Below are 16,634 nucleotides of genomic sequence, written 5' to 3'. Positions count from 1 at the left end.
AGCTTTCCTGCTCCTCTGATGCTGGTTGGCCTGCTGTGTTCATCCAGCTCTACACCTTGTTATCTTGGAGTTTTTACCCTGACCAGCACATACTCCCAATTAACATCACCAAATAAATAGATGACCATTGTCTCTCTGCTCTGTGGAAGGCTGCTGTTTGCAGATTGATTAATGTATTTCTGATATTACAGCAATGGCTAGACAGCAGAACAACCTGATCGGTTAGAATGTACTGAAGTTGTTAGAAGTGTTATAGGTGCAACTTTGGGCTTGGTTAGCTTAGTTTGCTGGGAGGCTGGTTTGTAATGTGGGGTAACATCACCAGTACGTGTTCAATTCCCATCTTAGCTAAGGTTACCATTAAAGTCCTGCCTTCTCAAGCTCACCTGTCATTTGAGGCATTGTGGCCTTCAGGTTAAACTCACCACCAGTCATCTCTCTATTGAGAGAGTGGGACTATGGTGACTTTACCTTTACCTAGGGGTCAGCTTGTTTTTCCTGATAATGGGAGGGCTGCATGTAATGTTACTGTCTCCTGTTGCTTGAAGGAGTGAGCCATATTGGGATTTGAAAATGAGGATGAGAATTTTAAAATCTAGATGTTGCTGAGGTAGGAGCCAGTGGAGGCCAGGAGCGAAGAATGTGCAGGACATGTTAGGATCTGGGGTTTAAATTAAAAACAAGATCTTGGGTTGAGTGTCTCAGGTCAGAAAGACACAAGGGTTCGGGGAGATAATTCTTTGAAATTGGTGTCACAGGTGAACAGGATGGTTCCGAAGGCATTTAGCATGCTTTCCTTCATCTCACAGGCTTTTGACTATAGGAGTTAGGATGTCATGGCGTACAAGACATTGGTGAGGCCTCTTCTGGAGTACTGTGTCCAGGTCTGTTGCTCTGTTATAGGAAAGATATTATGAAACTGGAGAGGGTTCAGAGAAGATTTACCCAAGTGTTACAGGAATGGAGGACTTGGGCTGTAAAAATAGGTTGGATAGGCCGGGACTATTTTTTCACTGGAGCGTAAAAGTTTAAGGGGGTTACCTTATAGAGGTATTTAAAATTATGACGGGATGGATATAGTGAACAGCAAAGGTCTTTATCCTAAGGTACAAAAGTTCAAAATTAGCGGGGGTGTAATTTTAGGGTGAGAGGAGAAAGATTTAAAATGACATGAGGGGCACCTTTTATATACAGAGCGTGGTACATGTGTGAATGACCTGCCAGAGGAAGTGGTGGATGCAAGTACAAAGACATTTGGATAAGCACATGAATAGAAAGGGTTTGGAGAGATACGGCCAAATGCAGGCAGGTGAGACTAGTTTAGTTTGGGAACATGGTCTGCATGGATTAGTTGGATCAAAGGGTGTGTTTCCATGCTGTATGTCTCTATGACAGTATCGCTGGGAGGAGCAATGTCAAGTGCCAGGCATAGCACTTGTACCAATGAACTGGATCATAACCTCAATTATTCCTTATTGTTCTATTTTGTTATAAAATAATTGTGAGGGCCGTATTTTGCTGATTCGAAGAGGAAGAGAATCTTTGGTTCACTGTATTTTCCACTCGTTGGTTAAATCGCTATAGCTTTTCAGGGAAGAAATCTGAACTAGGGTCCTTGACGGACAAGGCTTAAAGTAAAATGTTAATACTATAATGTGGAAAAAGGACACTGGATAGATGTTATAATTTGCATTTTCGATTATATCAAATCATTCTGGCAATATTCCCAGTGTGCAAATTAATCTTCATTTCTCTCCGATATAAAGTTCCCCACTGTAATGAAAGTTTAAGAAACTGGATGTGATGGGACACAGCAGGGGTGGGCAGATGAGTGGCCTGATTCAGTCCCTGGGAACAATCCCTGGGGAAAGGGACAGCAACAAGAGAAACCCCAACAAGCGCTGGAAATCTGGAACACTGGGAAACGGGAAGTGCCCGAGACATTCGGATGGGAGGGAGTAACATCCTTTCAGAAAACACCGGGGATGTTTCATTTTAGTGGTACCTGAAACCTCCTTTCCGAACAGGACGCTGTCCTGTCCCGCTCAACGTTTCCGTGCATTTTCCGCGGGGCTTTAGTCGTTGCCAACGCCAGTCGATAGAAGTGAAATTCACAACATTTAGTTTTGACTAAACGTCAAGTCAGGTGTCGGCACTGTAATATCTAAACAATAGTTTTTACACCAGCGACTGACTTCAAAACATTCCTCTGTCCGGCAGCGCTTTGGGATGGGGAAGACACTATATAAATGAAAGAAATTTTTAAGAAGCCTATCCACCCGCATTCAAATCTCACACTCACCTTCTAAAAAGATTAACCAGCGCCTACTGCCTTTCGACTCTTTCATGTAATACCTGTGAAAGCAACGATAAATCAGTGAAACCAACTGAGAAGGGGGAATCCGTTTCAAAAGTAGAGAGAGAGAGTGCACTTTGTGTAAAAAAAAACTACTCTGCACCCTCACCCATACCGCCCTTGGAGTGTTCCAAACAAAACTGTCATTGGGCTGGGAACAAAAAGTGCTAGAGATCACAGCGGGTCAGGCGGCATTAATGGAGAGAGAGCAAGCTAACGTTTCGAGTCTAGCAGACCCTTCCTCAGAGCTGACGTGGAGAAAAGTCCAGATTCGGGGATTCTTCTCCGCCGGGGAATCTGGGTTAACGGATGGAGGGGTGATGGGGTGTGTTAGCTGACGGGGAGAGAGTCAGTGTGACCTGCGCTGTGAACCATTGCTGACCGTGTGTCAGTGTGCAGCGCCCCCCCTGCGGCGCCAGCGCCTCTTGGAACTGGACAAGGCAAAGTGTTACTGCTCCCGGAGTTATAATAGGCACCGGAATTTGGAACGTTAAAGCTCCAGTGGAATGGGCGGGTGATGGGGGTTTATAAAACCGGGGACATCCTCTCGCTGGAAGCTGACAGTCTCTCACCCAGCGATGTGACAAATTACATATCTCCCCGAGGAACAAAACGAGGCTGGATTGTTCGATGGTCTGTATTTCAGAGCCTCTGGACTTCAATACTGTTACCTGTTGAACTCTCAAATTCGCCTTTTCGTTACATTGTACATAATATAGAAAATCCACGCAACCAGTTCCAAAAGCCCGACATTGCTCTGAATTTTGTCACTTTTAAAATTGTTCTCATTTTTAAAATGACTGATTAAAGACGTAAAAAGATCGAGGAACTGCGTCCCATCCCCTCGGCTTTGGAGATAAGAAAAAAAATCTCATTTAATCTCAGCATCTCACCGTGACGTGTGCCTTAAAGTGAAAGGTTTAACTGGAAATTGAAAAAGTCTTTTTCTGTTGTTTTTCCTAATTCTGATTTGAAATAGGCGTTTGTGTGTGTGAAACTGCTCAGGATGTGAGGTCCAAAGGGGTGGGGGGGGGGGGGGGGGTAAGACTGATCAGGATGTGAATTCCACGCCGGGGGAGGGGAGGTGTGAAATTGATCAGGTTGTGAGTTCTGCACGGGGGGAGGTGATATTGATCAGGATGTGAGTTTCACACGCATTGGGTGAAGGGGGGGAAAGGGGGTGTTGGGTGGGATGTATAGTTTGGTTTTTGTACACTGTTAAAGTGCCGGGTCCCGGTGCGAGTGAGTTCCACCGGTCTGTCCGCAGACATCAGCTGCTGTACTCGGCACATTTACAGAGTGAACCCGCACGTTCCTCAGCAATCTTCAGCTCAGATCTCCTTTTTTTTAGGGACCGGTGTGTGGGGAGAAGAGAGGTTCCATGCATACAGTGGACTTTACAAATTCTATTGAAAGAAAAATAAAATTCGCAACGAGGGCCCCTTCAGCAACGGAACCAATTCGTGAAAACTCTGATCATTTATTGGGTGCAGATATTTGGGTATTTTTGAAGGGGGGGGTGATTAATTTTTCTCGAGCCGTGTCCGGTTTGAAATGAAGCCGAATGCCCGTGGATTGAAGGTGTTGTTCTAAATTAAAACCCTCTTGGGCAATGTGAGGTGTGAGTGTTTTTGGAAGGGGCCAGTTAGACACAGGGAGTGAGATTCCTTACCCAGCCGGTGTGCCGTCGTTACAGGTAACCGAGGAGTTGCTCAGAAAGTAGAGCCTCATGTCATCATTGAGCTTCTGGACGGAGCAGGGGTAGAGAGACTGAGCCAGGCTCTTGATCTGCGTCATGAAGCTGTCGATGTTTCCTTCGACCGCGGTGAAATCCAACGTGAAACTCTCCTCAGTTTCAGGCGTTGCTGCTGCCGGCTGTTCCTGCTGGCTCTTGTCCCGGGCGGACAGCCCCTGAGGCCGGCGGTAGTGGGAGTTCTGGCGGGCCCCCTTCCAGCTCTTCCTGGCGTCGGCGGAGCCGCCGAACTGCCACAGAGCGAAGCAGAAGAGGAGCGGGCGCCACACGCTCGGAGCAGAGCCCATTCTCTGCTGAACTCTCTCTCTCCCCCTCAAAAGAAAATTAAATCAAAATCCGCAGAGGCTGCTCCTGATGTCTCAGGACAAGATTTCAACACCCCCGCCAAAATAAAAAAAATCACAAACTGGTCCCTGAAGTAGGGAGGGTGAAACTCAACTAAATTTTTTTAAAAACTTCTAATTAATAAAAAAATCTCAAGCAGAATAAAACAGAAAATCGTGCATTCCAAACGTTTCAAATTTCCAGTAAAGGTAATTTACTCTCCCAATAATTATTCTTAGTTTAAATCTTTTCTCTTTAACAAGCCGACTTCATGTATATATTTTAAAAAGTTCTCTGCAATTCCTACAGGAGCCCTCTGGAGTTGGATTAGAAACCTCGACCAGCCCTGACTGCGGGAACCACGCTGGTTAAATACTGAGCTCCACAAAGTCCGTTTCGGTCAGGAACATGGCTCGGAGTGTTTGATTTGCCATCTCCGCTTATTTCATCTTCTCTCTGACTCCCTGCCAATGAACGCGCTGGCCAACTGCTGGCCTTGCAAAAACTGGGCGGACTCTGCAAGTGAATGGAGGTGCCGTTTCATCCTACACCCCCCCCCCCACCAACTTTTCAGCCCCTCCTCAAACATCGCCCCCAACCCCCTCCTCTCCCTCCCCCCACCCCACCCCGACCCTCTCTGAGGTGTTCCCGCAATCGCCTTTGATCTTCCCCATTTGGGTGTGTGGGGGGTGGGTATGAGGGGAGGGGGGGAGGTGGAGACCAATGGGAGGGGTTTTTCTCTCCAACCCCCACCCTCCGTTCTTTCTGTCCAGTTGCGCCGCCGCACCCCCACCCCCCAACCACACACAAACAGGACAGGGATTGGGGGAGAGATTGCAGGAACGCTGACTCTTTGATGTCGCCGCCGTGTTAAATGTTCCCGAAGATCAGAGCGGATTTATTTCCAGCCTGATGTTAGTCTTCCCAGAGAGAGAGAGAGAGAGAGAGAGACGGTGGGGTGGGTTGGGGGGAGCGTGCTCTCCCGGGAGATTTAAAGCTTGGATGTTCCGTATCGTTACAGCCATAGGGTACGGGTAAAGGCCCATCGTGTCAACATCATTCATTAAGCATCTATTTTAATCCCATTTTCCAGCTCCTGCCTTGTCTGCACTGGTGTTTGATGTGCTCTCCAGAAGTACTTTTTAAATATCTTCAGGTCCCCGCCTTTTGGATTCCGCATTCCCACTAACCTGCGGCTGATTGTTTTCCTTCCAATCCTCTTTCGACCTCCCGTTCCCTTCATTACTGACCTCTCCATTAATGGGGAAAGTTTCTCCTTATCTACCGCATAAATGCTCCACAGTCAGAATCCCGCTCCAACATCCACCACCCCCCACATCCCTCTCCGCTCTGAGGAAAACAACCCCAGTCTATTCAGGGACAAAAACAGAAAAAAATGCTGGAAAAGTTCTGAGGAAGGATCACTCGACCCCGAAACGTTAACTGATTTCTCTCTACAGGTGCTGCCAGACCTGTTGAGATTTTCCAACAATTTCTAAAAAAAAAGGCACCTCAGGAAAAGCTCAGCAGGTGTGTCGGCATCTTTAGAGAGATATGAGAGTTAACGTAGTGGCCCTTCGTCACAACTTTTCCAGCAATTTCTATTTTTGTCTCTGATTTACAGCGTCCGCAGTTCTTTGAAGTTTTTAGCCAGTCAATGCGGTCTCTCTCCAGCCTAAGGAATATCCTGGTGAAATTTCCTGTGAACTCTCTTCTCATTTACATCCCTCCTATTGAAAGGTGACCTGTACTGCATATAGTCCTTTAGCTGAGGCTGAACTGAAGTGTGTGTGTTGAAAATATTTCACACCATGGTCTGTCCCATCTCCCTGCCTGGTTTCTCAGCCGGACCTCAGGCTGTTTCAGTCTGCATCCAGGTTCTGTGCACAGATGGTACCCTGTGGAGCATGAAGTCTTAAACTCCATCGGAATTGGGATGCTCCCCAGCCTGGTGCTCTCCCGGGCTCATTTCAAATTGCGGAGGGGAGCGATTGCAAATGAAATCACCGTACACAATCCCCCCCCCAAAAAAAAACCCTCAACCCGTCCCCAGCAATCTCTGACAGGGAACCCTTTGCCGGCCTGAGCTGAGCCCGTCAGTGAGAGCTCATTTTGTTTTATTGAAACACAGCGATGCTCCGTTTCTCTGAAATGGACAGTTTCTTTAAAAAAATATAATGTCACAGGGAACAAAGGCCTGCTCAGTAGAGACCACAGCCCCCTGCTCAGTGCTGCTAGCCACAGTCTATTATTTCCCAGTCACGGCTTGTTTACACACACTTCGGGAAACAAACTCAGAGAAACCAGCGCTGTTCAATCCTCTTTGCTGCTAACGGTGTGGAAACCCCATTCAGAGGCTAAAGCGAACTCCCTGCCTATCGTGTTTGAAGTGATCGCTGCAGATAAGGAATATTTATTCATGAAACAACACGGGCAAAGGGAGTGAGAAAGAGAGAGAGAATTGGTTTGTGGGGCGCTGCAGGGTGACTGAGTTGCAGTGAGTAGAGGGAAGTAGACCAGGGTCACCTACTCAGAGGGAGTCGGGAGAAAGGAAGGGGACGGGGAGACAGAGTCGGTGAGAGGGAGAACGGTGCATGCTGGAGAGGAGGGATTTTGGAGGGTGGGAGAGGGAATAAGGAATGGCACGGTAGTGAGAGGTGGTGGGAGAGCCAGGAAGGCGGTAATTAAGATGTATTTTTCCAATTCAGTTTCCTTCATCTCTCAGTTGTTCCCCCCCGCCTTGGAGGTCGGTGACACCCTCCGGATGTACTGACAGAAACTGCTTCACGTGGGAACATCGGCTCCATCCACCAGGGCCCAGAGCCCCCGCAGAGTGTGCCCAGGGCCCGGGAGACTGAGAGACTCCCAGCTCAAACCCAAACCGGCGGCGGGTGGGGTTTAAAGGGGAACGGGCTGGGCCTGACTGAGGGAGGGAGGGAGTGATTGAGGGAGGGAGTGACTGACTGAGGGTTAGAGGGCCTGAGGGAGGCAGAGACTGAGGGAGGGAATGAGTTACTAAGGGAGGGACTGACTATGGGAAGGAGGGAGGGAAGGAGGGAATAAGTGACTGAGGAAGGGAGTGAGGGCAGGAGGGAGTCATTGAGGGAGGGACTCACTATGGGAGGGACGGAGGGAATGAGGAAGGGAAGGTGAATATCTGAGGGAGTGAGAGAGGGAGGGAGTGAGTGAATATCCGAGGGAGGGAGTGACGGAGGGAGTGAATGCCGGAGTGAGGAAGGGAGGTAGTGAGGGAGGGAGGGACTAACTATGAGAGGAAGGGATTGACTGAGGGAGGAAGGGAGGGAGTGACTGAGGGAAGGAGGGAGTGAGGGAGGGAACGACGACTGACTGACAGACTGAGGGAGGGAGGAAGGGTGTAAGTGAGGGAGTGAGTGAATGAGGGAGGGAGTGAGGGAGTGAATGGGGAGGGCGGAAGGGAGAGAGTGAGGGAGGGAGGGAGGGAAAGAGTGAGGGAGGAAGTGATTGACTGAGGGAAGGAGGGAGTGAGTGGGAGGGTGGGAGTTAGGGACTGGGTGAAAAGGGGATAGGGAGGAAAGGACACTGTGGCAGATACTGATGGATTGCTTTGCAATGTGTTCTCTCAGTCGGAGGGTCGGGAAGGTGTGTTGACGGTGTGTTTTCTCTCTGCCCGGGAGCTGAGATGAAATAAAAAGTTTCTAATTTTAAGTTCAGCAAATTCTCAGCAATTAAATCGGAAAGCATGGCGCAAACACGCAAATTCCCGACTTCAAGCAGATTATTGTTTGACTATCCGCTGTACTATCGGGCTCATATCCCACATAATCTGAAATGTTCACCCTGTTTCAATCTCCACAAATTCTGCCAGACCGGCTGAGTTTCTTCAGCACTGAATGGCATAAGATCTGGGTTTTTTTGCGTGGAAACACGGGGAGATCCCAATTGTTGGGATCCATTCGATTCCCAGTTAGTTTTCGGGGCTTCATCTGCCGTGAACTTCGCCAACAGGCGAGGGAGCTGGGTAAAGTGAGAACGTGATTCAGGTGTTTGGGGGGCTGCGTGCAGAGACACAGAGAAAAGGCAAAGGGCAGAGAGGGGAGGGGGGTAAAGGGCACAGAGAGAGGAGGGGCAAAGGCACGGAGAGAGAGGGACACAAAGGACAGAGAGAGAGGGGTAAAGGGCACAGAGAGAGAGGGACACAAAGGGCGGAGAGAGGGGGGGGGGTAAAGGGCACAGAGAGAGAGGGACACAAAGGGCAGAGAGAGGGGGGTAAAGGGCAGAGAGAGAGGGACACTAAGGGCGGAGAGAGAGGGGAGCAATGGGCGGAAAGAGAGGGAAACAAAGGGCGGAGAGAGAGGGACACAAAGGGTGGAGAGAGAGGGACAAAGTGTAAAGAGAGAGAGGGATAAAGGACAGAGAGAAGGACAAAGGGTAAATAGAGAGGGAGAAAGAGCAGAGAGGGACAAGGGGTAAAGAGAGGGAGGAGGACAAAAGGCAGAGAGGGGGTGAAAGGGCAGAGAGAGGGGGCAAAGGGCAGAGAGAGAGAGAGATAAAGGGCAGAGAGAGGGGGCAAAGGGCAGAGAGACGGAGTGAAAGGGCAGAGAGAGGGTACCTTTAAACAGGACACCGGGTATAAAGGAAACACCGAAACAGCTCAAGCTGCTGATCAGATGCAGCTCGGGAGTGTTCAGTGTGCTGGCTGTAAAAACGCCGTTCTTGGGAGACCGTGTGAATGCTTTTGTCCTGAATGGAATTTTTTTTTAGAGAAAAATAAACTTATATTAAACTAACAAAAGCAGCTTATGGGGTTCCGAATTAAACATAGATTTGAACTTTTTTTTGGAAATGCACAAATGGCCAGAGTTCGGAATGAGGACGATTCCTGAAAATGCAGTTTCCCAGCCTTTCCAGCACAGTAACTGGACAGGCCTGGGGTCCCCGCTTCCCCCTCCCCGAGCCCAGGCCCCTCCATTGAGCGCGGCACAAGTGTAGGCATGAGGCTAAAATCAGAGCAGCCATGGTTGCTGTATGGCCCCTAAAGAGAGCAACAGCCAGGGTACTGGTGTGATATTCCTGTCTATTATCAGGCCATCCTCTGGGAATTAAAATCTGAATTTGTGTCATCATATAATTGTGGCTGGTTAGCCACATTCAGGTCATATAAGGCAGACAGATCCATCTGTGAACAAATTCTCATCCCGTCAGTCAGCACTGGAATTGATGTCTGGAAACAGCGGTCATGGAGTCAACAGACCACAAGAAATAGGAACAGGAGTGGTCTGTTCAGCTCCTCGAGCCTGTTCCACTATTCAGTAGAATCATGGCTGATCCGACTTTCCTCACATCCACTTTCCTGTTTTTTTTTACCAAACTCTTGATTCCCCTCCTGGTCAAGAATCTATCTATCTCAGCCTTAATATATACTCAAGGACTATACCCCCTCAGTTATCTGTAGCATGCACTTTCAAAGGTTCACAATCCTCTTAGATACTAGATTCCTTCTCATCTCTGTCTTAAACTGGCACCCCTTTATTCTTCGATTATGCCGCAGGTTCTAGACTGTCCTTTCAGCATTTACCCCCTCAAGCCACCTCAGAATCCAATATGTTTCAATTAGATCCGTCATTCTTCTAAACTTTAGTGAATTCAGTCCCAGTCTGTTTAGCCTTTGCTGATAGAACCATCCCTCCATACCATTTATAATCATCCCCTTGGCTACAATCCTTGCACAATTTGTAACCCCTTACATATTTAATAGTCTCTTAGTAGAATCCTACTTGAGTATTGCTGAAAAAAAGGCTTGTTGTTGACACTTTGTTGATACTTATCATCTTGCGCTCATCAGGACAGAAATTCAAGAATATCAAATCTCAAAGGGAACAACAACTTGTACTGCATAAGAACAGAATGCTGATTGGTCAGCAAATAGACTTTGAGTCTTTTGACTTTGATTCTCTCCTGATGACTGCAAAATCAAAAACTTCAACCGCGTGTCTTTTTTTTCCCAATAATTTCAACAATACTTTCTTGCTTCTAGTTTTAAACCATTGGAAGCACTGCTCCTTTCAAACTCTAAAGCAACTTGTGTTATTCAGGCTCACACACTGTTGTATCGGCAGGCTGAAATTTTGATACTAAATAAATTAGTATTAAAGAAGGTGGCATGAAAGAAATATTGTATTATTAGAGGTGATTTATTTTGGATCAATTAAATGTAAAACATCAAGTAGCACTATTTGAATAAATGAAGGAAATTTCCTGGGGATCCTGGTATTTCTTCCTCAAACAACACAATTCATAATCAAACGCAAAATATTGCGGATGCTGGAAATCTGAAATAAAAAGAGAAAATGCTGCAGAGACTCAGCAGGTCTGGCAGCACCAGTGGAGAGATAAACAGAGTTAACGTTTTGAGTTCTTCAGAACTGATAGTATCTAAAGAAAGGTGGTATTTATTGCTGATGACAGGTGATGGGAGGGAAAGGAGTCATATTACCCAAAGTGTTAACTTTGTTTCTCTCCCTGATGTTAGTAACCGGATTGTCAATGGAAAAAGCTGAACCATAATCAAATTGCAAGTAACAATCCAATACTTGTCCAACATGACTGTCCAGCGTTAACTTGCAGAGTTTGTTTCAATTTATTTGATCATAGGACATGGACATCACTGGTCATGCCCAGTTAAGAATCTCTGGAGTCACATATAGGGTAGAACTGAAAAGGATGGCACATTTCCTTCTCTAAAGCACTTTAGTGAAACAAAATGACAATGAATCCCTGGTCACCAGTCTTTTTACTCTGGATTGTTATGGAAGGTACATTTCGCCACCTGGTTATGATGAGATTTGAATGAAGGCTGATGTTCTGAGCTACTAGTCTAGTGACATTACCTCTATGACACCACCTCCAAGTTTGAATTAATGCTCTAGTGTTTTGCTTTTCATTGTCAGGGAAAATGTCAGCACACGTTTATCCTCTTGGTAGCTTTATTTGTGGTTGATGACCCTGGTTCTGTCATTAGGTTGGTGGGTTAGGCAGAAACTTGGTGGAACCATTGAGTCTATGGAAGGCATGGACCTGAAGAAGCAAATCTTAAGGAAAGGTGATTAATCCTAAGGTGAACAGAACTCAATGTGTGTGTTTAAGCCAGGCATTTCAATCAATTCCATTAGAGAAATCATGAGTAAGTTCAATGTAAGATAAATAGGGACGAGGTATTTCATAGATAGTGAATTATTACTGTATATGATTAAAGTGAACAAAAACTTAGGATGATCACCAAAACATCAAAAAGATGGGCAACTGTTTTTTTAACAGAGGTTGTGGACATCCTCACTACAAAGGATCAATAACAGCTTTTAAAAGAGATATTTTTTAAATTTAAGAGAAAAAATTAAAAGCTTATGGAGGATTGAATTAAGTGGATGCATTTTTCAGAAAACTGCTGTGGGAGCAATTTGCCATCCTATGCTGTAAAATTCTATTAGTCTGCAAAAAAAAAATGTCCACACATGAACTTTCATGCAATATGATAACTCATGACTAGAATTACTTTTTCAATTTCTCTAACTCTTGCCTTATGTCTCCAACAGTCAGGCATTTTACAGCAGTACCAACTTACTGAAGGGATGAGAAAAGGTTGTTTTCTCTGTATGACAGCTCAGTCAATTTGCAGCATGTTCTGTCCTTGCAATAAGTCACAGAATGAATTTCCCTGCGTCTTTAGAACTCAGATTAAATAAATGTAATTTGGAATTGAAAGGAATCTGAAAGATTTCATTATAAAATGAAAATCATCCCATTTGGATAGGCTGCCTACTTGGAATGAAGATTATTGTAGCGTAATCCATACTTGTAAAAATAAATCACTTTCTAACTTGTATGGGAACAGTGCCCAATGAACGAGTGCAATCTGCAAAAGCAACACAATCACAATTAATGAGTGACTTCCTCAGTCTTCAATAAGCCAAGTGGCTTAGTGCCTCATGACTTCCTGCAACACAGACCACAAATTTCAACATTTACCTACATTTAGACAATGGCTGCCTGAATATCGTAATTTTGTATAAAAAGGTGTAAAAACCTGGGTTTCTGAACAATAACAATTCAGTGGACAGAAGATTTGTCTTTATCGTTAACATACGGTTCCTTACTCATATGATAAAGCAAGGTGTATTCCCCTACATATATGCCCACATTATTGAATGTTATCCATTTAGACCAATTTTTACATGTTGCTAAATTTAACAATCATAAAGTACCTGATCAAAAGACAATGCCATAATGCCATAGTTCCCTAAAGCAGTGCAAGATACTACAACAACTGTCCACAGTGGTAGTCTTCAGTCACATCATGATTGACAATTCTCCATCAATGCATTTCCATCAACACTTGGCATTTTCCAAAATTCCTTGTCAAAAACAAAAATTTATTCTTCAATTTTCTGCCTCTCTAACTGTAAAGGTGTTGATTTCTTCCTGATATGAGGCACCTCACCCATTATTCTTCACATTTGGCCCTTGATAATTTCCACAAGCTATTTGGGCATAAGACAAGATCACTATTGTCCAGTGTGTAAACACGAAGGGCTAGACATTGATATGTGTTAAATTGGGAAATCGGGATGAACCATCTGCAGTCTGCAAAGACATTTTAATACGCAAATAAACATGGGGGTGTTTTGTTTAAGTCCCCTGGGTTGGAATGCCAGGTCTCAGCCTGAAAATATGCACATGTTAATTTATTTGGTGCGCTTTTCAGAATTTGCACTTTTCCATGGGCACTAAGGCTAATTATGATGGCTTTGCTATTGCTTTAGTTGAACTCAGCTAAATAGCAACTGAGAACTCATCATCCTGGACTGTGTAACTCAACATCACATTGAACAATGTATTTCTGCAAGAAAAAAATAATTCCACTTTAACAGCTACATAAGTATTTTTATCACGTAAGCCTGTGAAAACAAAATTAATAAATGTAAGAGGTCATCTTAAATTATTTATTTGGCAGGAATCTGATCTGATTTTATCAACTGTTCCTCCTTGCTTATCGTCAGCCATACAAGACCACTTTATTCTCCCAAATGAATGGCAGGTCAATCCGATAGTATCAGTTTCCCACTGGGCAGGTTGAAGTCAAATTATCTTCTATTGCTATAAGGTGTTGGTTCACAATTAATGTGTGACAAGATTTTCCTATTTGTACCATTTGTATACTCTAATTAAGAGGTCACCAGTTAAATTTACACAAAGGCCTTTACTCTGTCCATGCAAGTGTGTTGAGCACTTTCAAATTATATGCCTAATAATTAAAACATTAGTATGCTTTTGAATACTGAAGCCATAAACTGTTGCTGTGAGATTATAGAAGTGCAATGTAAAACTAGAAATCTAGAATTAAGTCACTGCTGCACCCTACCGGTGTCTTCCATAATCTCCCCAATTCTATCGGTTATTTACAAGAAGAAAAAAAGGTTTTTACTAGAGCTTGATAAGCATTGTCTACATTTGTTTAATTATGTTTCTGGATTAAATTCAAATGAAATAAAGACTATAGAGCAGGACACCCTTTCGGGTTTCAGTAGGAAGAGATCTTTGTTCATTTTCCTGCTGACCTGTCTCACTGATCTGACTTGCTAATCATGCAGTTTATTAACCTGGTTTCAGGTGCAGGTGAAATCGACTTTATCATTGTTCCAATATTCTGCATTGAAGGGCCCTCTTGTAGTGCAATGGTAGTGTCCCTACCCCTGGACTGAGAAGTCTGGGTTCAAGTTCCACCTGCTCCAGAAGTGTGCAATAACATCTCTAAATAGGTTGATTAGAAAAACAGGTTAAACAAAAAAAAAAATCTGCACTGTAGGGTCCTCTTGTGGCACAGTGGTAGTATCCCTGCTCCTAGATCTAGCAGCCTGGGTTCAAGCCCCACCTGTTCCAGAGGTGTGTAATAACATCTTTGAACAAGTTGATTAGGGAAAAATGGGTTAAATGAAAACATAGTTTCTGCATTGATGCAGTGTCCATCTATGCTCTCAACACATTAGGTAGTGATGGACACCATGGTGGATATAGTGCTTATTTCACCCTCCAAATCCATTTTGATTTAGGTCCTTCCCTCTCTCCCTACCTTACCTTCACTTTTGCTTTTAAATACTCTATTTGATTCATGGGTGTTTTTACAGGATGTGGGCTGTAGTTGAAGAAAAGTGCAAAAAAAAGTCACACTGATTTTGGTAGCAGGAAAGTCATTCGATTGTGTATGCTACCACTTTTGGGTGGAAAGGCAAAAGAAATGCTACATTGAATGGGGCCCTTGTGATGTAGTAGTAGTGTTCTTACCTGTGGGCTATACAACTTTAGGTTCAAGTACCACCAGCACCTAAAGTATGTAGTAACATCTCCAAACAGGTTGAATAGACAATATAATATTCTCCTCCAAGAGGGGCTTTTGTGGTGGTGTCCCTATCTCTGAGCCAGGAGATCTGGGTTCAAGTCCTACCCACTCCAAAAGATGTGTAACAACACCTCTGAACAGAGATAGTAGGAACTGTAGATGCTGGAGAATCTGAGATAATCTTATTTCATACTGAGTTTATCCCATAGTGAGCTACTCTGCAAAAGAAAAATTCTTGCTAAATGGAACTAAGATAAGCAAGCAAACTTCAGAATATTTATCCAATCTCCCATCTCCGACATTCCATCCTGACTTACTGCTCTCACTTTGCCTCTGCTAATTTTACAATTGATGACGCATTTGAATATTTCAGGCAAGACATTTCTCCAGCAGCAGTTCTTTATTGAAGGAGTTAACCTGTTAAATACAAGCGGTTCTTATCTCCATTTTTCTCTGTGATAATAAAAGGTGACAAGAAAGGATGCCCTGTGAAATGCAAACCACCGTGTGTTGCAGTTCAACATGTGTTGCTGCGCAACAAATTATATCGCACCCTGAGATACCCTGTGATATTTATGATGTTGCTGCATTTGCACATTAATTGCCGATGAAACTCACAACACTAAATTCAATCTAATATTTAATTATGAAAAGCAATAATTGTTAATTACTACCAATCTATCTTTTGATAAAATGGTGGGAAATCATTATTGTGATGCTTTCTTCCATCAGGTTGTGAATTGTTTTAGGAACTTTTTAAAATTCAGAATTTAAACTTAAATTTTTGTTACTTCTCCGGTCATTATTTTTCTTACGTCTTCAGCCAATATTTTGTCATCTGTTTGAATCTTTAATTTAATATTGAATTCGTCGGCTTGAATTTACCCTAGTTGTTAATTCTTCCTTTGTTTATTTCTCAAAACTTTGGTTGAATATTTACCCTGTTCACCAAGGTCCTCATAATTCTAGCAACTGTGCAAAACATTTTAAAACCTAAACATACAGAGACAAGTCTAACTAACAGAATTTGAATACAAGATTCTATAAATTTTTCTTCCACTATACAAAGTTCCGATTATTCCTGGGGCACTTTGACAGTTCTGGCTAACCTGCCTAAGGGAAGGAAATTTTGACTTTGAATGAAGACAGCATAGATATACCAGGATGAACACAAAAGAACTAAATTATGGAGAGAGACTACAGAAACCAGCACTGTAGTCCTGGGGAGTTACAAGGCTAAGTGGTGATTTGGTTGAAACTTTCAAAATATCAAAGGGAATAGATAATGTAGATAGAGTGAAACTATTCTATTTGATCATTACAATGGGGATTCTAAGACTGGAGAACATAATCTAGAAATTAGAACCAGAACTTTGAAAAGTGAAATGAATAATAATTTCTACATGCAAAGGGTGGCAGAAGTTTGGTGCTGTCATCTACAAGTGGCAATTAATATTATGTCCATCATTAAATGGGGAGGTGGTAGTTTACTAGTAAAGTCACCAGGCTAGGAACCCAGGCTACCAGGGACTTGGGTTTGAATCCCAAGATTATAGATGGTGAAATTTGAGTTTGATTAAAAGGTGTAACCATTGTCAATTGTTGTTTTCTTTTAAAAACAAATAGGTTCACTAATGATCTTTAGGGAAGGAACTCTGCTGTCCTTACTTGGTCTTGCCTAAAATTGACTCCAGACCCATGGCAAATTGATTAACTCTGAACTGTTCTCTGGCAGTTATGGATGGGTAATAAATCCCAGCCTAACTAGTGGTGCCCGCATCCCATGAATGAAAATTGTTTGATATTTTTGATTACCAAAACTCTCAGGA

At 43.9% G+C, this 16,634-nt stretch overlaps 1 protein-coding gene across 1 annotated transcript in view; it reads right to left on the bottom strand.

Annotated features, from left to right (window-relative positions):
- Nucleotides 1–4,840, bottom strand: part of notum1a (notum, palmitoleoyl-protein carboxylesterase a) — a 37,063-nt gene extending 32,223 nt beyond the window's left edge. Inside the window, exons 1-2 of the mRNA XM_020513489.2 lie at nucleotides 4,029–4,840; nucleotides 2,303–2,355 (exon numbers count right to left, since the gene is read on the bottom strand). Of these exons, the coding sequence (XP_020369078.1) occupies nucleotides 2,303–2,355; nucleotides 4,029–4,396 (421 nt within the window). The 5' untranslated portion in view covers nucleotides 4,397–4,840. The remainder of the gene's footprint in view (nucleotides 1–2,302; nucleotides 2,356–4,028) is intronic.
- Between the last annotated feature and the right edge of the window lie 11,794 nt (nucleotides 4,841–16,634).

Source organism: Rhincodon typus, chromosome 23 (genome assembly GCF_021869965.1).
Source record: "Rhincodon typus isolate 14 chromosome 23, sRhiTyp1.1, whole genome shotgun sequence".
NCBI lineage: Eukaryota > Metazoa > Chordata > Chondrichthyes > Orectolobiformes > Rhincodontidae > Rhincodon > Rhincodon typus.
The sequence above is the reverse complement of the archived record's forward strand: the minus strand, read 5'-3'. Positions and strand labels throughout refer to the sequence as shown.